This window comes from Neolamprologus brichardi, chromosome 4 (assembly GCF_056152115.1).
Source record: "Neolamprologus brichardi isolate AB-2024 chromosome 4, ASM5615211v1, whole genome shotgun sequence".
NCBI classification, from domain to species: domain Eukaryota; kingdom Metazoa; phylum Chordata; class Actinopteri; order Cichliformes; family Cichlidae; genus Neolamprologus; species Neolamprologus brichardi.
Genome location: NC_142107.1, coordinates 24,134,571 through 24,159,598, shown reverse-complemented (window position 1 = coordinate 24,159,598; position 25,028 = coordinate 24,134,571). Strand labels below are relative to the sequence as shown.

The window sequence follows — 25,028 nt, the reverse complement described above, 5'->3', positions numbered from 1 at the left end:
GACTCATATAAAAGGTGAGATAGTCAGAAAGTTGTGATGGGTGACATCACAGAGGGTGGGTTCGCCTTGAGTTCCTAAAGGTTCTGGTTGTTGTAGGGCCGTCCTCTACAACACGGAGATCTGGGGCGGTGCCTCTGGATTGGCAGATGGGTAGTGTTCCCATCTTTAAGAGAGGGGACCAGCGTACATTCCTCAGGCTCCTCTCTACGCCAGGGTACTGGAGAGGAGAGAGAGCTGAGTGCAAAAGCTAAGCTGTCAAATTATCGGTCGATCTATGTCCCTGCCCTCACCCATGGTCACGAGCTCTGGGTAGACACCGAAAAAACAAAAGCATGAGCAGTGGGAATAGAGCTGCTACTCCTCCACCTCAAAAGGAGGCAGTTGAGGTGTTTCGGGCATCTGAAAATGACGCGTTTTGGGCATGTTCCACTGAGAGGAGGCCCCGAGGCACACCCAGGACATGCTGAAGAGATTACATCTCTCAGCTGGCCTGGGAACGCCTCGGTGTTCCCTCGGATAAGTTGGAGAAGGTGGCTGAGAAAAGGTAGGTCTGGGAATTCTTGCTCAGGTGGGTCAGGATAAGAGAAAATAAGAGAAAGTGGATGGATGGATAAAGGACTGAGATGGAGTAACAAATGTTTATTTGCATCATTTCATGGGGTTTATTATATGCAATACGAGTCGTCTCTTTTAAATAATTAATATGTGAGTATTAAGTATTTATGGGAAATAAAACATCATTGATTCAGATCATCAGAAAATATTTACAAAGAAGGTTTAACATTTGATTGGCCCACAGATCCTGTTTACAGCATTTAAGAATTTATGAAAGCTTCATGTATTTTTAAAGAAGTTTCTCCTGACAGAGAAGAAGTTGGATTTTCAGCAACATGTTTCAGCACCGGGCTTCAGCAGATCAGCTCCCGGAGTCTCCTGGCTCTGTGTGAAATGTCAGGTAAATATCAGGAACATCAGTTTCCACTGACCGTAATACTCCCTCAGAGAGCTGCGTCTCATAAGTGCGGTGATGAAGCGCATGCAGCAAACAGAGCGGGCAACAGCTGGCGGGCAGATATTACAGCGATCTGTTTTCCAGCCTGAGAGAGGAGAGACTGCTGAGCTGAGATATCACCCACCGGGCAGCCTCGGAGCTGCAGGGTGCCGTGATGAATTATTGGGGTGAAAGTAGTCTGAGCAAACAAATAACCGATTGCAGTGTGGAAAATAAACAGCTTCATCTCAGGAGATTTCCCACAAATGAACTTTTACTGACATCTTGTGATGAATTGTGGTCACTGCAACCACCTCTAAAATCATCTTTGAATCGTCAGCTGCTGAAATCTTTTCAAGTTAAAGATCACATTTGAAACCATTGCCTAAATCAAGCTTCCAAGTATTAAACTTTAAAGAAGAATCTCTGGAAAAACAATTATTTGAGCTGTAGGAACAGATGCACTTACTTTCACAGTTTATGATTCTCATTCACAGATTTATTTAATTTTCATTCAATGTTTGGCACCAACGCTGTTCAACTGTACACTACAACTGTAGCGGCTATTGCTCACATTCAAACTGAAAAACCACCATTTAAAAGGACACTGATGCACGATGAGCAAATAATGTATGCAGGAAAAAGAACTCAAATAAAATCAGTGGAATTTATGGTTTATTTCATCCTTTGTACTGCTAAAAAAAATGGATTGTTTAGTGCATCCTGGTCCTGTACCTCTCTACCTTCTCAAAAACAACTAAACAACCAAAAGACAAATAAGACTAATAAACAAGCTAAATAAAAATAAACTAATCAAAACACATAAACGTGTATAAATACTTAAACCTTCAACATATTCTAATCATTCAGCTACAAACTCCTACAGCAGCAGCTGCCTTGTCTTTTAAAGCTCTGAGGTTTGAAAACAGACGTGCTGCAGACTCGTGGCATACTGAAAGTAAAACATGTCAGTTTATGCACACATTACTTTTACGCGACTGTTTCATGCTTTGTCATGAGACAGAGATCCACCGAGATAACCGCTTCTAGCATGAGCTGATAACTCGACAGCTCTAAGCTTTTATTCAAATACCAAGATGACGATAACAAAGGCTTCAAAAAGGTAGTCTTATAGAGCAGGGCTGGGGAACTCCAGGCCTCGAGGGCCGGTGTCCTGCTGGTTTTAGATCTCACCCTGGGTCAACACACCTGAATCACATGATCAGTTCATTAGCAGGCCTCTGGAGAACCTCAGGACATGTTGACGAGGTCGTTTAGCCGTTTAAACTAGCTGTGTTGGATCAAGGACACATCTAAAACCTGCAGGACACCGGCCCTCGAGCCCAAGAGTTCCCCCACCCATGTTATAGACTGTACATAAAAGATGGATGCAGCCACTATGACATCAAGCACGGGTTTGGAGAAACTCTATTTTGAACCTCCAGGTGAGTATCACAGTGTTTCAGACCACGATGATGACAAGAGACAGATCTGAGTGCAATTACCGACGTAACTGCGCTCTCAGACAGGCCGCGGCTGAACGGGACAAACTGGCAGGTGTTCCAAATTAAGGCTGTCCAAATCTCAAGGAGGAAGATGTCGGACGTTCACAGCGTCGCAGCCCAAAGTAGGTCTGATTGGATGGTCATGGCATTATCACTCATAATCCAAATGGGATTGGTTCTCTCAATTTACAGCACACTATAAGGCTACGTTCACACCGCAGGTCTTGATGCTCAATTCCGATTTTTTGACAAATAAAATGCGACAGCAAACACGCTCTAGTGTGAACGCTCAAAGCGCCCGCATGCGCAAAAGAAGACGTCACACACAACGTGCTCTGTTTAGACCCAGAGCAACAGTATTGTTTGACTGATGGTCCTTAATATAAAAACTTCGGACTTCACGTTTCCCAATTTTTGCTTTAAGTTATTTTGTTATTGACATAATAATGTAAATAACCTAATAATGATCCTTATTGCTGTTTTAGAGGAGCGGTGCTTCAAAGGATAGTTGCAGATTTCTGTCAGAATCTGCAGATTATACAGTGCAAATAAAATGTTCACGTTTCTCCAACGTTGTCTTCCCAACAGTTTCACGGGATGGCCAGGAAGCGTTCACGATGTCTTCTCTGGCGCTGATAATTGGCGTCTGTCTTGTGTCGGTGACGTAAAAGATGGAATTAATGCGACTTGACCGTTCTAACAGCAGTCGCTTTCTAAAACATCAGATATGTATCGTATTCAGTACCACATACGAAAGTGACCCAGATCAGATTTGAAAATATCGGATTTGTGCCGTTCACACTGTCACACCATGATCGGATATGGGTCACATAGGGTCAAAAAAATCGGATTTGATGCGCTTTCGCCTGCAGTGTGAACGTAGCCTAAGAGGAGAAGTGTTTTTGAAACCTCACATATCTAATATAAACTGTGTGAGCTATTATACAGAGCCTGTTGATGTTCATAATGGTCTCTTTGAGAAATAATGAATCATACTTGTAAGCACCTTTCAAGCAGGTTGGTGAACTTCAAAGTACTTCACAGATGACTGAAAATCCAATAACAGGACATAAGAAGAAGTAATAAAGCAACAAAGCCCTCACCGAACTTCTGTCAAAGGTTATGGTGAGATTGGGTCGCATTAGGATCTCCACAACATCCAATATTAAAGCTTCAACAATGCCATAAAAGAAAACGTTCTTATTACAGCCAGCACTGAAGGGCACTGAAGGGCATTATTGATACTCGGATACTTGGATTTTGAGTGGAGGATCACTTTAGAGTCACTTAAGAGTGACTTACTCTCACAATCTGGGTTTGAGAGGTTAAAGAGTGTTTGTAGGCGATGGGCTTCTGTGCGCTTTGAACACTTTAACCAAATTAGCTCAAGTCAACAGTCAGCAGGACTCTTCTTATCCTATTATGGTCGGCCCTTCTCCACTGGACATTTGGAATTTGAATATCCACACAGGCTTCACATCACATTATGTAATGCTGTTTGAAGCAAGCTGCTGTGTCTGACACCAGCATCAGTCTAACACTCAAACACAATCAGATTATTCTTATTTACATAAAAAATCAGATTAAAACTACAAAACACACCTCATCTGTTCTCTGTGTGAAGCTAATTAGCAGATATAGTTTCTTATTCAGCTCATCAGCAGAATAAATGGGTTTTATTTTTGTCCATGACATTTAGGAATATTTTTAGAAGGCAGAGGTTGTTACCTTTCCAATAAAGAGTGCGTTTTAAATTTTAAATAAAATCTGGTAAGACTTAGATCATACAAGCTTATAAAACTTGTAAAAGTGTGTGATATGGCATGTGTCTTCAATGAAAGTGATGCTGTTGGTTGGAAATATCTATATTCTTCAAAATTCTTCAAACAGCCGTGGATGTTAATCGAACTCTCACCCCCTAAACTTAGATGGGCTGCTGGTGACTACTCAAAAATATTGTGGCCTATAAAGCATCTTCTTTGCATATAAATGTAATGTGGTTCATTTTTTTAGTTAAACAAAAATGAAACATTTTAATGACCAGAGATACTTTAAAATCATCGGCTTTGAATGTTATCAGCCCAGTGAATTAAAGAGGTCCCAGAATGGATCCCTGAGGAACACCTGTAATAGAACAGAAGACATGAACCATTTAATTAGGATAGCAGCTTTTATTGCATAATGTTATCTAATATTATATAACTATATTTACAGAAGTGCATTCTTTAGAAAAAGAAACAGGAAACTGGTCTCCCTCATTCAATTTTTAACCACTTTAGTCCCATTTTTTGTGACTTCCGGTTGTTCCACAGGATCGTCGGCAGATCAGTATTTGAAATATTATTTAGTCGCCACCAGAGCTGTTTGGCTCCCCTTTATAATACTTTTTTACACTGCTTTACATATCTGTTTTTCCCATAGTGTGCCCATACTGAAGCAGTCATAAGGATAAACTGGTTTTGATATATTAAGGCAGTGTGTGTGAGAGACGTTTTGTTGTCTGAACACTTTAAACTAATCCTGCAGTTTATCTCAAACACAGCTGCCTGACCAGCTCCCTGTCCTCCTCAGAGTCCTCCTCAGGCTTTTCTTTTCCTTTGTTTTCTCTGCCGACTTTCCCTTTGGGCTTGAAGGCCACAGAGAGCAGCTCCTTCTGGATCCTCCGCTCCCTCTGCCTCCTCAGCAGAGCCAGGATCTCCTTCCTCTGGTCGCCCATGGCCGCGTACCGCTGCCTCTCCTCCTGCCTCTGCCGGGGATCGGGGACTCTTTGCGGCTCCGGAGCGGGACCGGCGGCGGCGGTGCTGCCGCTGCGCTGCGGCCGAGACACCGGCAGCCTCTGGCGGATATCCGCCGACACCAGCCGCGACTCCAGCGGCGGCAGCAGGGACAGGGAGCCCCACAGCTGCCTGGCGTGGGACACATCCTCCGGGGAGGATCCTTCAAACACGATGAAAGGCAGATCAGTCTCCTCCTGCTCCGGAGGATCCGCCTGAACGGACATTTGAGCCTTCGGGCCAGAAACAGAGAAACAGAGAAACTTTTAATTTAATCAGATAACGGCGCTCTTGTTTACTGTTGTCACCATGGAAATAGACTACGGCAAGCCAGCAGGAGTCAAGATTTTCTTGACGCGCGTAAACCTTTCAAAATAAATGCAAAAGCAGGATTAATGTAATCATTTCAGTCACTTTTGTCTGTCAGTGCCAATTTTTAGAAGAGGAAAAAACACAGTGACAGCCCCATCACTTATTACTAAATTCACAAAACTGTTTCAGTCTGTGCTGCAGACTATAGAGTTAACTGTGCACATAAACCTTCCTGATCACATACAGTAGCCTGATTATTATTATGTTTTGGCGCACTCTTTTGAGCCATTCTTAATGTTTCTGACCATCTGATAAACAAAAATGTCAATTAAGCTTAATTAAATAAAACCCCGGTTAATAAAACTGGTTAAAAATAGGGCTTGCCAAAGGATGGATATCCAGGAAAAATCCAGGAATTTGTCTTTTTCATAAAGTGGATTTCCTTAAACTATGATCATAATGAAAATAAATGATCTAAATAAATGAATAAGAACTGAAATAGTCTGGCAAGGATTGAATTTGGACTTTCATGAAGCAAAGAAAAAGCAAAGAAAAGTAAAATGATGGCATCATTGAGAAACAGATTCGGACACAATAATTAGTTTTTTTGTTTTAAGAACAAAGATGGAGACTTGTTTTTTATGTCTGTACGTCCGGGTCACTGTAACCCGTAGTTATTCTCTCCTTGTGACCTTTGACACTTGTCTGGACTACATGTAACTGAGCCATCAGTGCTAAAACTAGCCCAGATGTGTCTGCTATTTAAATTTGAGACACTGTTTAAAACGTCAATAAAACTTAATGATTTGCATGATTTTAAACTGTGTGAATGACCTAAGTTTACACAGAGAAGGGTTTCAGGTGTGGAGCCAGTTTAAAATATTTTATGGACTTTTATTCAGTTTGATCTAATAAGGTGTTTTTAAATTTGTGATTCTCATAAAAGCTTAATCTCGGAGTTTCTGACAAAAAGAGTGGGATGAAAACATTTTGTTTTTTAAGAAGAAACCTGCAGTTCCTCTAATGTCCACTGGAGACTCCTGAGTTCCTGCAGACTCATGTGTTGAAACTTTACAGCAGAAATAAAAATGTTTACAGCCTGAAATAAAACAATTTTGGTCTCTATCTTAACCGATATACAAGGAAGAATGTTTGTATAACTCACCTGCTTAAATTGCATGAAGGTTTAAAGTTTGCATTATTGGGGGCGTGGCCTATCTGTGACATGAAGGAGTTCAAAACCAATGGGTGAAGCAGAGGCGGAGGCAGACATTTGACACACCCGGGCTTCTGAAAAAACAACCCAGGCTTAAGCCCAGTAAGCCCCTCCCCTCCTCCCCCCCGCTCCACCACTGAGGTGAAGTCATAGAGACCATGTCCATCTTTTATGTACAGTCCATGTGTGCAACATACTAAAGTGAAGCCAAGTTTCTATACTTTCTATATTGTTAGTTTTAACAGCTTAATTTATGAATTCCCAGTGTGTTGTCGGCACAAAATAAGGAAGTGCTGAAAAATCCTGAAATGTAGGCCCTTTCCAGCACCTCTAATAACCAACTCAATTTTGTTATCACTTTAGCAGATACATGTCATCAAGCTGAGCCAGAACAACCGTGGGCTCTTAATTTGAAGGCAGACTGACTGAACCTCGTTTGATTGGCTGAATGAAGACCTGCTGCTAACTTTGGATAGGAGGTAGGCAGGAGCCCAACGGCTCCACCCCCAGGTATCGCGGCTGATTTAAATGCCAGGGGAGGAGGAAGGACATCATCATCTTCATCCTCATCATCACCATCACTTCATTTACCTGATATGAGAGTCTCATTTCCCTGGAGCTCAGCCTGCATCCTGCACTGAGGACTGAAGCCCTGAACGGTGAGTACTCTTTAATTTCACTCCCACAGTTTTGATGCCAACCTACAGCTGCTGCCTTGCTCAGTGAGTTACACCTGTGTGGATGCATCTAAACCTGCAGAAATGTTCAGTAGATGAATCTCCAACAGGTGGCTATTTTGTGTCAAGACAAAAGAAATGTTCTATTTTATGAGGTGTAATTAGGAACTAATGGCCTTCTGCATGACCCTGAATCTGTTATTCGTCATTAACAATAATTCCAGGCTGACCTGTTCTCAGTTTAAACTGTGAAAAGTGTCAGAAATGATGCAGGATGCTGATTTCACCTGCTCTGCAGAGCCCGTGTGCCAGTAGCCACACATGGATGCTCCCCCTGACATGTCACCATTTTGGTGTAAACGGTAAGCTTGGCTGGACACATGAGCTGCACCTTATAAGGTAGTACGCCTGCTAAGTCCCTAGCATCCCTCTTTGGGCTACCAAGCTACCAGGAGCAAAGGGTTAGCCAAACATGGGCATTCCAGCATGGCAGCTCACTTGTTTGATACTCGGGGTTATCTGTGTGCTGCTTTTCATGTTTTATTGCCTGCTGCTCAATGGGAGGTCAAAGCAGCCTTGTGACCTGCACGCAGAGGCACAGACGAGGATAAGTGAGTAAGTAGCTGTATGCAAACTTTAGGGAAATATGGCATTTATTTATCAGATGTAATCTGTGAGACTGTTCACTGAAAGTGGATGTAAATGAGCTGTGAGATGGAAAGGCAGCAGTTGGAGGCACAGATGGAGGAAGCGTGAGGCAGAAAAATGAGCTAATGAGTCGGTTTTATTGATGCTGGCGTGTCTTCATCACTTCTTAGCCTTTATGTGCTGCACAGGCCCCTGAAAGGTTTCAGAAGTCTGTGAGAAAGATGCTTTTATTTGTCCTCCTCTGCTTGATGCTGTGTGAGACTGTGCTACAAAATAGTTTGGTCTTTAGATCAAGTTGTGCTGAAGGCGTAGGCGTAGTTGTTTCCTTCAGAAAACTGAACAAGTTATGCATTTGTCCTGTTCAGTAAAGGCATGAAATAGTTATTAAGCACAAAAAAACAAAAACACATCAACAGTAGTGCGTATGGGGAAAAAATGCCTCCAACAAGGTCTTTTTCTTTTAAAATTGGTCTTTTTTACTCCCAAAATATAAAATATGAATCTTGTGTTGGAAACATAATTATCTGCAACGCACACACTGCTGTGAGTCCTGGTGCTGGCAGGTGGAAAACTACGGAGTTTGGATTTGTTTTAATTTTATTTTTTTAAGTTGTGAGCTGCTGTTTTTAAATTTGGAAGTTTGAAACTCCTTTTTCTTTTATAGAGCACCAGTTCTTTATGCCATGACTCTGGGCTGTTAGTGGGATGCACTGGGCTCAACAAAACCACCATATTAGCCTCTATATGCAAAATAATTCACTTTAATTACAGTTTTATAAGATTCCACACAAGCCGGTATATGACAGCTACTCATCATCTGATGTAATAAAACCAAGAACATCCTGATATAAAAACAAAAATAATGAGCTCAGGGGGTGTGTAGGAAGTTTCAGGGAAATAAAATAAATGTTGTAATTTACATGGACTAAACTGTCTAACCTTCTGGGATGAAACTGGATGCCGATAAAAGCTTTCCTTTAGAGTGTCGTAACACTGACTTTGGGCTCGGTTGAAGACAATCTCAGTTATGGGTGAATGGATACACAGAACTCTACTGCAACTGTTTTCTGTTTCTGTAATGCAAAGATAGCTTGTTGGCATGCAGGTGAGCACAGGTACGATCCTGTAAGTGCAGGATGGAATAAAATTTGCAAAAGGCCAATGATATGAAGCATGTGCTGTAAGGTAAGTACCATGTAATATTACAGAGAAAACTCCAGCAATTAGATCAAGCCCTGATGAGCAGCACTTGGCAACTGCGGGAAAGAAGAACTCCTTTTTAACAGGAAGACACTTCCAGCAGAATCAGGCTCAGGGAGGGGTCTGAGAAGAGGAACAGAGAGACACAGAAACAATCATGGGAGCAAAGACACAAGTTAATAGATATAAAAATGTGAACACGTGAAAAGAGGTCCTCAGTGCATCATGGGAAATCATCCAGCAGCCTGAACCTGTAGCAGCATAAAAATAGATAAATGGCAGGTTTATAAGTACAATAAGGCAAAATTAAAACTGCAGTGAATATAAAAAAGCAGAGAAAGAAAAAGTGTCTTTTTTAATTCACATGTTTGATTTGTCAGCAGGTCAGAGGTCAAATCAACTCACATATCTGAGCCGGTCCCAATCGACGAGTCAAACGTCAGCGTCACTGCCTCCGAACCACCAGCGTTAGACTCCGCCGCTGCTGACCCGCAGGTCGTTCCGACCACCAACATGGCCGACACCGACGACAAGTACCTCTTCCTGGAAAACGACTTCCGCAACAGCGGCGTGGCCCAGGCCGACTGGGCAGCTAAAAAGATGGTGTGGGTGCCGTCAGAGAGGGAGGGCTTCGAGGCGGCGAGCATCAAGGAGGAGAAGGGTGACCAGGTATGCATGGAAACAAGAATGATTGACAGGAGCCATCAGGAAACACAAATATGATGTTGATGAAGTCGGAAACAGCTGAAGAAGGAGCTGAAGCAGAGTGGGGTTGCAAAGCAGCTTGCAGACAAACATTTATACCAACTGTTTGTTTTTGTTACTTTGTTACTTTGTTACTTGATGAAGAGAGTAACAGTGATTCTGTTTTACTCCTTAAACTCTTTAATTAAATTTAACCTGGCACCTCAGTACCAGGACCGCTTTCAGCAACCTGAGTAAACACAAGAACAAATGGAAAAGCTTCCATATTTTCCAGAATACTCTATGGGAATTGTTTTGTTACAGACATTTCTTCCTCGCGTGTAAAACTTCAGAAATTACTTTTTAAAGATTAAAAAATAAACTTGAGATAAATTAAATGTAGAATTTCAACATTTTTTAATTTTCTTGTGAGAATTTCTTCTCTTCATTGTCTTTTTTAGTTTTCTCTCACCTGTTCTCAAACCTGTTTCCTCTGAATGACACAGATGTGCAGGACACCAACACGCTTGTTTGGTTTGTCAGGCGATGTGATGTTTGAATTTTTGTGCTGAATACCTGCCGCTGCTCTGCAGGTGCTGGTGGAGCTCTCCAACGGTCAGAAGGCGACGGTGAACAAAGACGACATCCAGAAGATGAACCCGCCCAAATTCAGCAAGGTGGAGGACATGGCCGCCCTCACCTTCCTCAACGAAGCCTCCGTCCTGCACAACCTGCGCGAGAGATACTTCTCCAGCCTGATCTATGTGAGGAAAACACTCAATGATCACCTGGCGCCTGATTTATCTGGTGCTCAAGTCAAACTTGCACCCATGATTTTAAGTCTCTTTGTCATAAACTGTGTTTAAATTACATTAAAAAGGACGTTTGATCTATAAAAAACACACAGGTCTGTGTTTATAGAATTAAAGTGAAAACTCTGCCCCCCTATGTTGAAGACAAATTGAAAGAATCAGGTGTTTATCTCCACATCCGTTTAAAACGAACTCTCTGAGCAATAATAAAAAACTAGTAACCTGAATGTGCTGTAAGGTGGAGACGAGAGAGCTGAGGGCTCCTTATAAACTCAGAGGCTGAAGAGACTTAACGTTCAGGTGGAAAGTCCTCGTTTAAGGACCGATGTACTGGAAAGATCAGCAGCTTATGTTTGTATTATTTTAGTCAGTCTCTCAAAGACTAATAAGGTACTGCATGTAAAAATTTAAATCCGAGCTCATGCATCTCATACAGACCACCGTGCAGATCCCCGAGAGTTAGGAGGTCCAGTTCCTCCAGTCCTTATATGAGCAGAGCTCAGAGCAGCTAAAACCATCTCTGACGCTGACTCGAGCCACCGCAAGAGAACGAGCTGCAGGGCCGGTGCAGTTTGAATTAATGCAGCAATGTGAAGTTTTCTCTGTAATGTGGTTAGAAAGGAAGCGTGTGAAGGGTGACGTACATCTGTGATTAGGTTTAAATATATTCAGAAGCAAAATAATCTTGTTTTAATCATTAAAGCCGAGATCAGATTAGACAAAACAGTATAATTAATCCCATCATTTAACTCTAAGGCTGCTTTATTATTTTGTCTATTCTTGCTGTAAAACAAACTGAATGAAACTTTATTGTTATAAAAGACGAAGCAGCAACAAGAAGCAGTTCGGAAACAGTTTATAATGAAAATTAATTTATAGTCTTGCCTTTTAAACACGAGGTGGAAGTTGTTATAGTCACAGGTTAATAAAGCACATGAACCTGCTCATGCATGAAAAGAGCGAGGTGCCAGTTCAACACTTCACACTGTTTTGATCTTGAACGCACCCCCGTCGAGGTGTGGCCTGTCCCTTAAGAAGGTGGGAGGAGTCAAACAATCAGACAGGAGCTGGAAGAAGGAAGCAGAACACACCTGAACCTGAGCCACAGCTGAAGCAACACTTTTACTTTGGAAGTGTGACCTGTCAAACACGATGACTCCCATTATTAGGAGCACACACCTGCTCATGAACTATTACAGGAGTACTAAAATCTGCATGTACAGCAGAGTGTGCATGAAGAATCAGATATCAAAGCACCAGTTTACTGTTCGATGTCTTAACATTTTAAAAACTCGAGTAGAAAACAGACGTCAGAGTGAGCTGGCAGCTCCGACGTGGTGATAAAGTGATGTTTCGTCCCTCCACAGACGTACTCGGGCCTCTTCTGCGTGGTGGTGAACCCCTACAAGATGCTGCCCATCTACTCTGAGAAGATCATCGAGATGTACAAGGGCAAGAAACGCCACGAGGTTCCACCGCACATCTACTCCATCACGGACAACGCCTACAGGAACATGATGCAGGGTAACTGTCTGCACGCACAACAGATCACGACTGTTGTTCTTATCAAGAGTCCGAGAAAAGCAGCTACACACTTTGTGTTTGATACAGAAAGTATTTAAATACTTTTTTATCTCAAACCAACAAACATGTCCATCAGCATCACTGGAAATATCAAAGATGTTCCCAGATGACTGAAAATCAAAGAATTTAGTCAAGTTTATATGTACAGACGGATTAAAGTTCGACCATCGAGAAGTAAACGACAGGTGGGAAATGCACTCAGGTAAATAAATGACAATATTTCACATCGTAGAAAACTTTTTTAACCAAAATTACCTTTAAAATTTGTAAATAAGATGTTGAATTATGAATATTTCAATATTTTAGCACATAAGTGACCAGTTTTATAGTAAATATGAAGATACAGATCTCCTTAGAGGCTCTGTGACGATAACAAAAACATTTTTATCCATCCAACTGTTCTTCACCTGTCCCAACAACCGCTAACCTGAGCCACTTCAAACCTGGAAGCTGTTTCACTGCTGGTGACCTGAACACCAGTGAGTCCAAAGCACATATTTTGAGCCAAGTCCAGATGTGCCACGGGACTTTAGGAGGCATGGAAACTGTAAGCAAAGAGAGAGATGAGGGTGAAAGTAAAGCTGAGGATCTTCTTCCTTCACCTGTGAGCAGGACCTCTGTGTCGTGACTAAAAGAATGAGATCACAGATATAAGATGTAAGCAGCACTTGCAAAGGAATCAGATGAGGCGGTTTGGGCATGTGACCAGAAGAGTGTGTGAGGAAGCAGATAATGTATGGATGGCACTCCCCCTGTTTACCTGTGCATCGCACTGATAAACGCTGTGTTATAGAGCTCTGTCCATGCTCTCTCATATGATTTATTACTTGATAAGATTACTTGAAATGTTTTACAAGGTCAACTTTGACCTTGGGCGCTAACAGTGAAAGTCAAGGTCAAATGCTCAGCCACCCTAGGTACTCATGTCCCCCAAGCTCCAGTATGTTGTTGTAAAGTTGGACGATGTTTGGTGTGACTTTGACCAGATTTTCACCTAAATTAAATCCACTCGAGCTGTTATTGGTCGATACCATCACATGGAATATGACAGTTACATCTAGACTGCTAACAACCAGACAAATGGAGCGGTTACGTACTCCCTCCCTTTGGGGAGAAACGACGTGTCTCTGTTTTCCCACCTTCATTGAACCTACCGTTCCCGTACAGTTTACAGCATTTGTGTTTTCACTCCTGTGTAGAAACGTTACCCTCAGAATAATGACTGTCGTAAAATTTCCACACTGTCAACCCTCCAGTGTGGGTTGGATTGGACTCTGTGGTTCTGCATGTTTGGCAGCCCCAGTCTGAAGCACTGGGAGTCAGCAGCACTGAGAAAGCCCACCTGGCTTCACCTGGACCGGTGAAGTCAGAGGAGCTGGATCATGCTAACATGCTTTCTTTGAAACACTTGTCAGATTCAGAAGCGTGCTGGTTTGAGCCTGTGGGCCTCTCTGTGTCCAGAGACGTGACTTCTGATTGGGTGTAAATGTGAGAGTGTGTGGTTGGTTTCACATCTGGGATGTACAACACCTTTCACCCTGTGGATAAGCGGATAAGTGCTGCTCATCCACTTCTGCATCATCAGCCAGCACACAAACAGACCTTTAAATCGCAGCACGCTGGTAGCTTGCGTTTAAACCACAAGGTCGGACGTTTGACTCTGGGGCAGACCTCTCACAGGAGTTTGCATGGCCACCCTTTTCTCTAATGACATACTCTCTCCACTAAGTGATGCATTTATCATGTGTTTTATGACTTTTGTTATAAGAGTGTTTAAGTTGTCAAGACACATGAGGCTGGTGTGTATCAGATGAACACACAAACACTCATCCTGTCCCCTCAGATCGACCATCACTATCCCCAGATGCCCCCGTCTCCCCACAAATATGAAAACACATTCAGTCCTGCTGCTTCTGACGCTGCTGTGCAAAACATGAAGCAGCCACAAACAGTCACATCACAGCTCTTTCTCAGAGGTGAGCGATGGCGTTGAGCAACCTCGACTGAAGCCTCGGAGCGTGCCGTCTGGCCTCCGTTTGGTCCGCCGGTGACCTCAGAGCAGCTCCATACTTTCCACTGAGCTCCAGGATGGCCATACATGGAGCAGTGAGACGAGATTACAGTGACGGAGTCCTGCATCCACCTGCTATTTTTAGAGGATATGAGTGATGGAGGCTAATCTCCCAGTGAGCGAGATCTCTTTCGCTCTCGTGTCCGAGTGTTTGGAGTTTGATGAGTTCAGTGTCACATTATGTCTCTCTCTCTCTCTCTCTCCACAGACCGCGAGGATCAGTCTATTCTCTGCACGTGAGTCAAAACAGACAGCACTTGACCTTTTTCCATCACAGACACATACCACCAGTTTGTTACCCAAACCTTTAACTGGACCAGTTCACCTCATTTCCAGCTCCATCTATTTAGACCAGAGCAGCTTTGCATGACTCAGAGTTCAAAATAAGCTTAATTATTCTTACACTGGGCCACAGTGATGCTATCAGATCAGATCTTCTGTCTGAAACAAGCTGTTTAAGCTTCTTATCTTTTCTCCTGATTGGCTGCCCCTCGCAAGCAAAGTTTAAACGGCAGGTGGGCGGGGCTTCTGTGCCAGAGATGGCTGTTTTAGGGATGTCATAAAGGTCCACTAAGAAAAACAAATCAAACGACTTTGTCCTGTTTAATATTCTCACTATTTTCTTGTTCACCGTTTTAATTTTGGGGGCCCATAAAACATTATCAGAATAGGAGTTTCAAAATGTCATTTATTTACACAAAAGACAAAGAAAACAACAGGTATTTACATCTGAGAGGGTGGTTCTGGTCAAAAATGGGATCTTTTGCTGTAAAAAATGTAAAAACATAAAAATGGGGAGTCTAAGGAGCTTGGAAAGAAAAGCATCTGGATGTCTTTAGACATGCTCCCGTCGGGCTTAAAGTCTGCGACTCTCCACCAATCGCTCTTAGAACTGAAGAAGCTTCTCGGACGAACGGTGAAACATCTTCAAGTAACCTGAAGACATCCAGATGCTTTTCTTTCCAAGCTCCTTAGACTACGATGACCTGGATATCTAAGAACCTTCACAGAACTTCTATTTTACGATCCCTGCTGTTAATCGACTTAGTTTCATTTACTCCAAAAAATGTGTCCACTTTGGTGCCTGCTTTTAAAAGAGAAGCACTTTTTTATTTTAAATGTAAATAATAACACGACCGATGGGAATATTCATCATAAATCTTTTATAATCCTTAATTGTAGGGATGCACCGATACCGATACTGGTATCGGTATCGGGGCCGATACTGTAAAAAGTGTGTGTACTCATACTCGTAAAAGTTAACCGATACCATGAACCGATACCAACTTATTTCATTAATCAGAGGGTGGCTTGTCATTTCTGTTGTAGTTTTTTAGATTGGTCACTAGGGGGACATCCCGCGCTAAACAGGCACAGGGTTAGACGAGTGAGACTGGCGGCTCCAGATAAAAAAGAGAAACTGGAGGCTGCTGTAGCTAGGCTAAACAAAATGTCAGCAGTGTGGAACAGCCAACTTTAACTCAGGTTTTGGAAAAGCGATGAAAAATGTCAAGAGAAAATCCACAGGCAGTTAAAATAACAGAGGCTCTGACTCATTTTATCGCTCTGGATGACCAGCCAATGCCGGTTGTGGAAAACATAGGATTGAACCGTCTTCTCAGCATACTCGAGCTGCGATATGAAATTGGACACTCTGCAATAATTTAAAAGTTTATTTTATTCCAAACAGAAGTGTTTATTTATTATTCTGAAAGCTCAGGACAGTGCCAAAAGTTCAGTGATGTTTTGTTAAATTACAATGTGGAGACTCTGCAATAATTTAACAGAAGTGATTATTTTTCACTTGAAATTTTTTTTGTGGTCATTTTTATTACGATTTTATTTTTTATCGGCAGAGAATAAAATAAAACCTGTCTTCCAATTCCTTGCATTTGTGTGTGTGTGTGGTAGAAGTATCGGTTTTTGTACTCAGTATCAGCAAGTACTCAGATCCAAGTATCGGTATCGTATCGGTTTGAAAAAATTGGTATTGTTGCATCCCTACTTAATTGATTATTGTTAGTGTTCATATATTGTGTTACTTAATCCAAGTTTATCATTTTAAAAGAGCTGCAGCTGAAAACTGTTCTCTTTAAAGAAGCGTTATAGCTGACTAGCTAACACTAAAACTAGCAGCTGGGTGTTAGGAGGTTAATCAGTCTCTGCTGCGTCACCCAGAGGTGAGTCTGGAGCCGGGAAGACAGAAAACACCAAGAAGGTGATTCAGTACCTCGCCGTCATCGCCTCCTCGCACAAGGGCAAGAACCCCGTCAACCCTGTGAGTACAAGCGCCTCAAGCTTTCTGACTCCTTTAAAGAAAATAAAGCCCAAAGCAGCCAAATAATCAGACGAAAGCTAAAAGTTTTATAAGGTTTCAGGATCCAGACTGAAAGTTCAGACATTATGAAATCAGAATGAGCTTTAAGTTTGAAAAAACTGCTATAAGATATTAAAGTGCAAACTCTGCTGTGTACGACAGGATTCAGTTGCTGGCGCCGTGGCCAAGGTGAGGACAGATTGCTGCGGTTTGCTGCTGGGGGCGGGGCTTTTCATTCTTTATCTTTGATGATTTAAAAGGAAAATCAAAGAAAAGTCTCCATGTTTCTCACGATCCTCCATAACTAACCTGAACGTTACATCTGCTCTTCGCTCCGCTGCATTTAATCCAGTCTTGAACCATCTTTGGTTTGTTTAGTCAGGATTTATCAGTGCTTGACCTTTGACCCCTGCTGCTCCGCTGCTGCGTTTCAAGCCAATTTTGGGGAAAATACAAATATTTTATGATTTCTAACCGGTGTGTTTTTCTTGCAGCAGCAGCAGGCGGGATCTTTGGCCTACGTGAGTATAAAATCTCATAAAGACTCGTTTTTACTTCAGTATTCATGTAACAGAAAAGCTTTGTGAGCCTTACATCACGGCCTCTGTTCTGTTTAAAAGCAGAGATGTTTTTAGCTGTTTAACCTCGTTTTTGCTGCAGGGGGAGCTGGAAAAGCAGCTGCTGCAGGCGAACCCAATCCTGGAGGCCTTTGGAAACGCCAAAACCATCAAGAACGACAACTCTTCACGATTTGTAAGAACTTCGTTCAGTCTGTCAACACAGACATAGCTGTGATATAAAGTTAAAGCTGCTGTCGTCCTCTCTGCTCGCAGGGAAAGTTCATCAAACTCAACTTTGATGTGACCGGCTACATCGTCGGGGCGAATATCGACACCTGTATCCTACTTTGAGTTCAATTTTTCCTTTTTTAATGTAAGCATTAAATAAGTGGGTCATTCTTCTTAATCCTGGTCAGACCTGCTGGAGAAGTCTCGCTGTATTCGACAGGCGCGCACCGAGAGAGCCTTTCACATCTTCTACTACATGGTGGCTGGAGCCCAAGACAAGATGAGAGGTGAGCAGCTCAAACCACAGGAAAAAATCCTTCATTTGAAGGGACAAGCTGACATTTTTAAACCATCCTGGGGTCAGATGGGAGCTGTTATAACATAGTAATAACTATAATTTATTGGTAAATATGAATTTTAAGCTCATCATGCTGCAAAACAGATGCTGCAGATCAGAGCCTGACTGAGAAAGTCATAACAGATGTTTTTGTTAAATTGCGAGTCATGTCTCAGTCAAATCAGTGTATAAATGATGGCCACCGTGACATCACCCATCAGCTTTTGGTGAAGTTCGGTTCTGCTTTTCAGGAGCTACAAGCAGCAAGAGTGCAGAGTAGATCTACAGACTGTATGATTCGGATACTTGATCATCTCTGAAAGACTGTGAAAACATCCTATTACGTTTCAAGTTTACTATCCAACGACTGGGACAGAGTTTGTATGCAGATGAACTTAAATGAATCTGTGTAGGTGGACACTGTGTTCACAACCATGGTAAATGGCCTGTATTTGTTTAGCACTTTACTCGTCCCTAAGGACCCCAAAGCGCTTTACACATCCAGTCATCCACACATTCACACACTGGTGATGGCAGCTACATTGTAGCTACAGCCACCCTGGGGTGCACTGATAGAGGCGAGGCTGCCGGACACTGGCGCCACCGGGCCCTCTGACCACCACCAGTAGGCAACGGGTGAAGTGTCTTGCCCAAGGACACAACGACCGAGACTGTCCAAGCCGGGGCTCGAACCTTCCAATTACAAGACGAACTCCCAACTCTTGAGCCACGATCGACACGAACCATTTACTAGCAAAGTTAGCTGTTAGTCAAATGGTGTTGTGATAAAAAAGAAAGATGCCTTCATTCATTTCCTTCAGTCAATAATATCATCAGCAATCAAATGTTGTAGCTGGACCATCTTTGTCCACTCTGCAGTTTTTACCCATCGTAGCACGACGACAGGCAGATGTGATGTCACAGTTTTAACCATGTTTGGACACAGTTGGCCATTAAAGCAGCAACACCCTAAACTTTAGCCCTCAGTAAAATCCAGATGGATAAGTTATTTAAAAATATATACTCCTGGAGATGTTATAAAAGAGGAAACTATCCATAGAGGCCAAAACTGTTTTTATATTAGGATGTAAACGTGTTTATTTCTGCTGTAAAGATGAAACAGCAGTTTTTGCTTCATTGATGTCAGCGTAGATATGAAATTATGTGAATGATGCTGTAAACCAGCTGCTTCCTCTGTAGCGACTGCACGGATTAAACTGGAAACGAGTCTCAGTCGGCGTAACGTCTTCTCTCTCTGTTTGTAGAGGAGCTGCTGCTGGAGGACTTCAGCAGCTATCGTTTCCTGATAGAGGGTCACGTGGAGATCCCCGGGCAGGAGGACAACGAGATGTTTGATGAAACTCTGGAGGCCATGGACATCATGGGTTTCACTGAGGAGGAGCGATTAGGTACAGAGACCACGTAACGACAAGATTCCCAGTGATTTATGCAAGACTTCCTATTCAAGCCTACAAAATAAAAGGACTGAAATTATACTTTAGGATATTTTTAAATGAGGAAAAGTTGGGGTTTGGGGGTATTTTTATAAGAGAGTAGACAGAAGTCACCTCCAAATTTATTCTGAGGTGTTGGGGCAACCCAGGTTCATGCTTCTGATGCCCCTTTTTAGTTAAAGAAGTACCCTACTCATCAAAGAATAAGTGGAATATAAGAAGTTTGATCTGAATCAGTTTGATGCTCCTGCTCTTCCTTTTCCTGTCTGCAGGCATGTTGAAGGTGGTGTCCAGTGTGCTCCAGCTGGGTAACATCAAGTTTGAGAAGGAGAGGAACAACGAGCAGGCGACGATGCCCGACAACACCGGTAACTTTAAAAAAGCACCATCACCAGTTCTGTAAATGAGCATCTTCACCTCTCTGACCTCTTCTCTGCCTCAACTCACAGCGGCGCAGAAGGTGTGTCACCTGCAGGGCATCAACGTGACCGACTTCACCCGCGCCATCCTCACGCCCAGGATTAAAGTGGGCAGGGAGGTGGTGCAGAAGGCTCAGACCAAGCAGCAGGTACCCGAGAAGCAAACCAAACCTCGTTAATTAAACACAGAAGACGGCAGCTTTCAATCTCATGTCCTTTCAATCTCCCTTCCAAGGCTGATTTCGCAATCGAGGCTCTGGCTAAAGCCATGTACGAGCGTCTGTTTCGCTGGATCCTCGCCAGAGTCAACAAGACTCTGGACAAGAGTAAGAGGCAGTCGTCATCCTTCCTCGGCATCCTGGACATCGCCGGCTTTGAGATTTTTGAGGTAACTGATCCCTAAAAACTTTAAACTTTTAGTGTGTGTCATTTCACTGTTTCATGTCATTCCTATGAGTCAGTCGAACTAATCATTCAAGAAGAACAACCAGGTTTGCAGTTGCAGAAAAGTGGACCGGCTCTTTATCCTGTTGAGGATATTTGAGGGTATGTGGGAAGTGCATCCCTCGAGGTCCATTGCCGAGAGCACCTCAGTCCCTGTACGACCTGTTGATACGTTTAATAGTAATGTAAGCTGGAAGTCACTGTTTCATTTAGCTGGTTTTCAGTCAACTGAGAAGTGGTGGAAATGAGAATTAAGACCTCTGTCTGTGGGTCTTAGCCAGATAAGGGTGGACAGCCCACTCCTGGTGGAGGACTAAGGACAAACAATGAGATTTTCGTTCTGTGGAACGCCGGTCCAGCTCTTTATCTTCTCGAGGAAATTCAGTCGTGTTTTATAGACTTGGAGAAGTCTCGTGTCCCCTTCTATGGGCGTTTTAGTGTGTGCACAACCATAATGAGGAATGAGTCTGACTGTGGCAATAAGTCCTGGTTGGTGTTGGACTTCACCAGGGCTCCACCCTGTCACGTGTCCTCTTCATAATGAAAGACGAAGAGAAGAGGGTTGGTTGGTCTCTGGTTCTTCTAGCTTCAAGCTCCAAGCAGCCTCCTTTGTAGTGGCCAAAATGAGATATAGCATTTCTATCGCTGGTTCTTAACTGGAAAATGGTGGATTGACCACACTGGTTGAGAATGAGCTTCAGAGTCTTGGGGTCTTTTTTCCCCAGTTACCTGGATCTTTGTGCAGACTCACTGGTCTGTTCTACAAAATCGAGGGCTGAGGGTGACAAGTTTTTCTGAACTTTCTGGAGTCAACAGGGCGTTTGCAAAAAAAAAAGAAAAAAAGAATCATTGTGTCATCATCATCGTTCTTGAAAATCATCCTCCGTATTGAAAGAAGACAGTTGAGATGGTTCAGGCATCTGACATTATGCCGGTTTACTTGGGACTGCCCCCAGAAGCACCTGAGGGAGTCTCTCCTTAGACTGAAGCCTTTGTGACCTGGATAAGTTGGGAAATGGATGTATGAAAGTTTAATTGTGTTTGTCTGTGAAGGTTCTCAGTCATCCAGGTCATCGTAGTCAAAGGAGCTTGCAAAGAAAAGCGTCTGGACTTCTTTAAGTTGCTTGAAGACGTTTCACCTTCATCCGAGAAGCTTCTTCAGTTCTAAGGTCAAATGGTGGAGAGTCCCAGATTTAAACCTAGTGGGAGTTTCCCCCCACAGAGGGACAAAAGGACCCCCTGATGATCCTCTAATCGCCTGAGCCAAGGTGTGAAACTGGGTGTGGGTCCCAATCAGCCAGAGTTTCAGGTGAGCTCTTTGTGAAACCTGGCCCCACCTTATCATGTGATTTCCTGAGGTCAGATGGCCCAGGATGTGAGTGGGCGTTAAGGCGTCTGGGGAGGGAACTCAAAACTGGATTATAGATGGCAGAGAGTTGGTGTCGTAAACCACCGCCTCTGTTCAAAGATGGTCGCTCACAGTGGACATAGATGCTTCTTTTACTCCTCTTTCAAACCATCTGTCCTCTCTGTCCAAAATGTGAACATTGGCATCCTCGAAAGAGTGACCTTTGACCTTAAGATGCAGATGGACTGCTGAGTCTTGTCCTGTGGAGGTGGCTCTTCTATGTTTAATTGTGTTTCTGTCCGTTTTTAATCATGAATTTCGATCCCACAGGACAACTCATTCGAGCAGCTCTGCATCAACTACACCAACGAACGTTTGCAGCAGCTCTTCAACCACACCATGTTCATCCTGGAGCAGGAGGAGTACAAGAGGGAGGGCATCGAGTGGAACTTCATTGACTTTGGCCTCGACCTGCAGCCCTGCATCGAGCTCATCGAGAGGCCGGTCAGACAGCCACACACACAAGCAACTTAACATGTATAACAAAGTCTACGCCGGTGTTGCACAACTGATAAATGCAAAAGAAGAAAATATGGCATCTAAGTTAACGAAGGATTAATTGAAAGATAACTCAAAGTTTGCCTTTATTTTATGAACAGGACAAAAGCAATTTGATGAATTAAGATAACATTCACGGTCTTCAACAAGTGAAGAGTGAGCAAAGAGATCTTTCTGTAAGATTGTTAACAGATCAATTTAAAGAAGGTTTAAATTTAATAAGATTATCTAATTAAGATTATTCTGGACAGATAAAACAAAATGATAAGAGAAGATTTGGACCAAGAAAGTATGTGTTTTAAATGCCCTTAAAATATTTTTCCATCATGTTATTCCCAAACATCCAACAATAATAATTTTAGGTTAATTTTTCGAGGTCTTTGAGGAAGGGACTGCGTTCTCTCTGCTCCTATCAGGACTGCTTTAAAGGATGTTTGCCTGTATAGGAATGACTTTTAACCACCCCTGTACTCGACACTGATCAAAAAGTAACTGTTTGTAAAAATGTTCTCCTAAACTGAGCCGTGGATCCGACACTCTCTTCCAGAACAACCCTCCGGGTATCCTGGCCCTGCTGGACGAGGAGTGCTGGTTCCCCAAAGCCACTGATATTTCTTTCGTGGACAAGCTGCTGAACACCCACACTGGTCACGTTAAATTCTCCAAACCCAAACAGCACAAAGACAAACTGATGTTCACTGTCCTGCACTACGCTGGAAAGGTGAGGACTGCTTCCCGAGACGGACAGTCATCTGTAAAACTTTGCATTTGTGAAAAATATTTAAACACTTAAGAAAAAACGACTCACAGTGAAACTGAGGGTCTGTTTGGTTCTGTTGCTCTTGACCATGAAGTCTTGATGCATTCTCAATCATCCAGGAAAATAAATCTCCAAAAGTTCTGTTCATCTGGACGTAGCGTTTTCTGGGAGAAACGTTTCGTCTCTCATCCAAGTGACTTCTTCAGTCTCAGCTGACTGCAGGTTTCCCCAATCTTATAAACAGTACATTTGCATAATGACTGAAACCAGCCCACTGAAGGAACAATGGGCTGTGAGGTGAGTAGCTTAATCTTAATTATGCAAATTCTCATGATCATTGATCAACAACCACTGACCAAAACCCATTGATCAATGGCCATGAGTACCATTCACAGAGAGTTGGGGAATGGCTGCAATCACAGCATTGTAAGATGGCGAAAGATGTTATAAGATTGGGAAAACCTGCAGTCAGCTGAGACTGAAGAAGTCACCTGGATGAGTGACGAAACGTTTCTCCCAAGAAACGCTACGTCCAGATGAACAGAATCAACTTTTGGAGATTGACTATGAAGTGATTTTAATTTCTCTCATGCAATTTTTCTGCAAACAACAACCAATTCAATGGTCTAGATCCAGGGACGTACTGTGTATATTTGTGAGGTGTATGATAAACCAATGGACTCCATGATTTTGGGCACGGTGATTTAAATATTTTGAGACTTCTTTTGAAAATTGTGACTCCAGGTTGACTATAATGCCGCCAACTGGTTGACAAAGAACATGGACCCTCTGAATGACAACGTAACAGCTCTGCTCAACAACTCCTCCAGTGCCTTCATTCAGGATCTGTGGAAAGACGGTGAGTCGTCATCACGGTAGAGCAATAACATAAAGCAGGGCATTAAAAGTTGTCATAAATCTTTCCTGGTTTATTCTCCATGTCAGTGGATCGAGTTGTAGGTCTGGAGACCATGACCAAGATGTCTGAGAGCTCAGTGCCCAGTTCCACCAAATCCAAGAAGGGCATGTTTCGCACTGTGGGTCAGCTGTACAAAGAGTCTTTGGGCAAACTGATGACCACGTTACACAACACCCAGCCCAACTTCGTCCGCTGCATCATTCCAAACCACGAGAAGCGGGTAGGTTATTATAGCTGACTCTAACCCCGAGATAAAAGACAGAGTCTGTTAATTCATTGAGGAGTTGTCGGCTCTTTGCTGTGGTGCAGGCTGGAAAGATGGATTCCAACCTGGTGCTGGAGCAGCTGAGGTGTAACGGAGTGTTGGAGGGGATTCGAATCTGCAGGCAGGGATTTCCAAACCGGATTGTTTTCCAGGAGTTCAGGCAGAGGTGAGGGAGATGTCTGAGATCATTTATACTGATAACAGTATCATCGTTCCTTTATAATAATACTAAGTTTGAATGCAAACGACTTTAAAGATTTTTGCTTCCACTGTATGCAGATGATGTTCAATTCTGTATCTCACTTGAGACTAAAACATTGTTTCTTCAAAATGTTTTTATTTCTGTAAAAGTTTGTTGGGAGATGCTACCAACTGTAATTTTTAACTGTGAGCCTTAAGTGTCATATAAATGCTTTTGTTTGTTCCTTTTTTGCGTTACTGATTAACTTCCCCTAAGTAGTAAATAACATTTATAAATCAGTGTAAGCTGTTTGGTCTCAAAGCCCCATGAATGTCTACTTAATGATATCTTTGGGAATCTACACACGGAATAAGTCAATTATGTGCAGCTCTAAATGTATTTGTAGTTTCAGGTCAGGCACATGCATAAGTCCACTGTTACTGTCTGTCATGTTACATCAAATGAAACACATTTGTGACGCTAAAATAACTTAAAAATACTTCTCAGCTGTGGAATATTTTTAGCTGCTGTGTAAAGTCAGCATAAGAATTCCTGCATAAAAAAGTTACTCATGTAGCTGCAGTGAGAGCCCACAGCAGACACACATCTACCTGCACGTACCGATGGCTATTACTAAATATTCAAATAAGTCCATGGACACCTGCCCACAGTCTGAGGCCCTGTGATCAGGTTTGGTTGGTTGTTCCTCACTCTGGACTGAAGGCAGATGCTTCTTCCTCTTTTAGAAAAGTTCCTTCAGATCA

At 42.7% G+C, this 25,028-nt stretch overlaps 2 protein-coding genes across 2 annotated transcripts in view; one reads left to right on the top strand and one right to left on the bottom strand.

The window, feature by feature from the left end:
* Positions 1 to 4,579: 4,579 nt before the first annotated feature.
* On the bottom strand, positions 4,580 to 5,573 carry hoatz (HOATZ cilia and flagella associated protein). The gene is made up of 2 exons (XM_035912611.2): positions 4,709 to 5,573; positions 4,580 to 4,620 (listed from the first exon to the last, which is right to left on the bottom strand). Exon 1 carries the CDS (start codon positions 5,495 to 5,497, stop codon positions 5,024 to 5,026), a length of 474 nt encoding a protein of 157 aa, XP_035768504.2. The 5' UTR covers positions 5,498 to 5,573; the 3' UTR covers positions 4,580 to 4,620; positions 4,709 to 5,023.
* A 2,374-nt stretch (positions 5,574 to 7,947) lies between these two features.
* The window catches only part of LOC102777962 (uncharacterized), a 29,452-nt gene continuing 12,371 nt past the window's right edge, over positions 7,948 to 25,028 (top strand). Inside the window, exons 1-19 of the mRNA XM_006801929.2 lie at positions 7,948 to 8,090; positions 9,704 to 9,992; positions 10,601 to 10,771; positions 12,187 to 12,343; positions 14,683 to 14,710; positions 16,653 to 16,752; positions 17,286 to 17,312; positions 17,452 to 17,544; positions 17,625 to 17,688; positions 17,768 to 17,866; positions 19,182 to 19,325; positions 19,643 to 19,738; positions 19,820 to 19,938; positions 20,025 to 20,177; positions 21,912 to 22,085; positions 22,687 to 22,860; positions 23,644 to 23,758; positions 23,845 to 24,038; positions 24,128 to 24,249. Of these exons, the coding sequence (XP_006801992.2) occupies positions 7,948 to 8,090; positions 9,704 to 9,992; positions 10,601 to 10,771; positions 12,187 to 12,343; positions 14,683 to 14,710; positions 16,653 to 16,752; positions 17,286 to 17,312; positions 17,452 to 17,544; positions 17,625 to 17,688; positions 17,768 to 17,866; positions 19,182 to 19,325; positions 19,643 to 19,738; positions 19,820 to 19,938; positions 20,025 to 20,177; positions 21,912 to 22,085; positions 22,687 to 22,860; positions 23,644 to 23,758; positions 23,845 to 24,038; positions 24,128 to 24,249 (2,462 nt within the window). The remainder of the gene's footprint in view (positions 8,091 to 9,703; positions 9,993 to 10,600; positions 10,772 to 12,186; positions 12,344 to 14,682; positions 14,711 to 16,652; positions 16,753 to 17,285; positions 17,313 to 17,451; positions 17,545 to 17,624; positions 17,689 to 17,767; positions 17,867 to 19,181; positions 19,326 to 19,642; positions 19,739 to 19,819; positions 19,939 to 20,024; positions 20,178 to 21,911; positions 22,086 to 22,686; positions 22,861 to 23,643; positions 23,759 to 23,844; positions 24,039 to 24,127; positions 24,250 to 25,028) is intronic.

Excerpts from the sequence above, each read along its gene's own strand:
- hoatz (XM_035912611.2), bottom strand. The coding sequence starts at position 5,497 with ATGTCCGTTCAGGCGGATCCTCCGGAGCAGGAGGAGACTGATCTGCCT.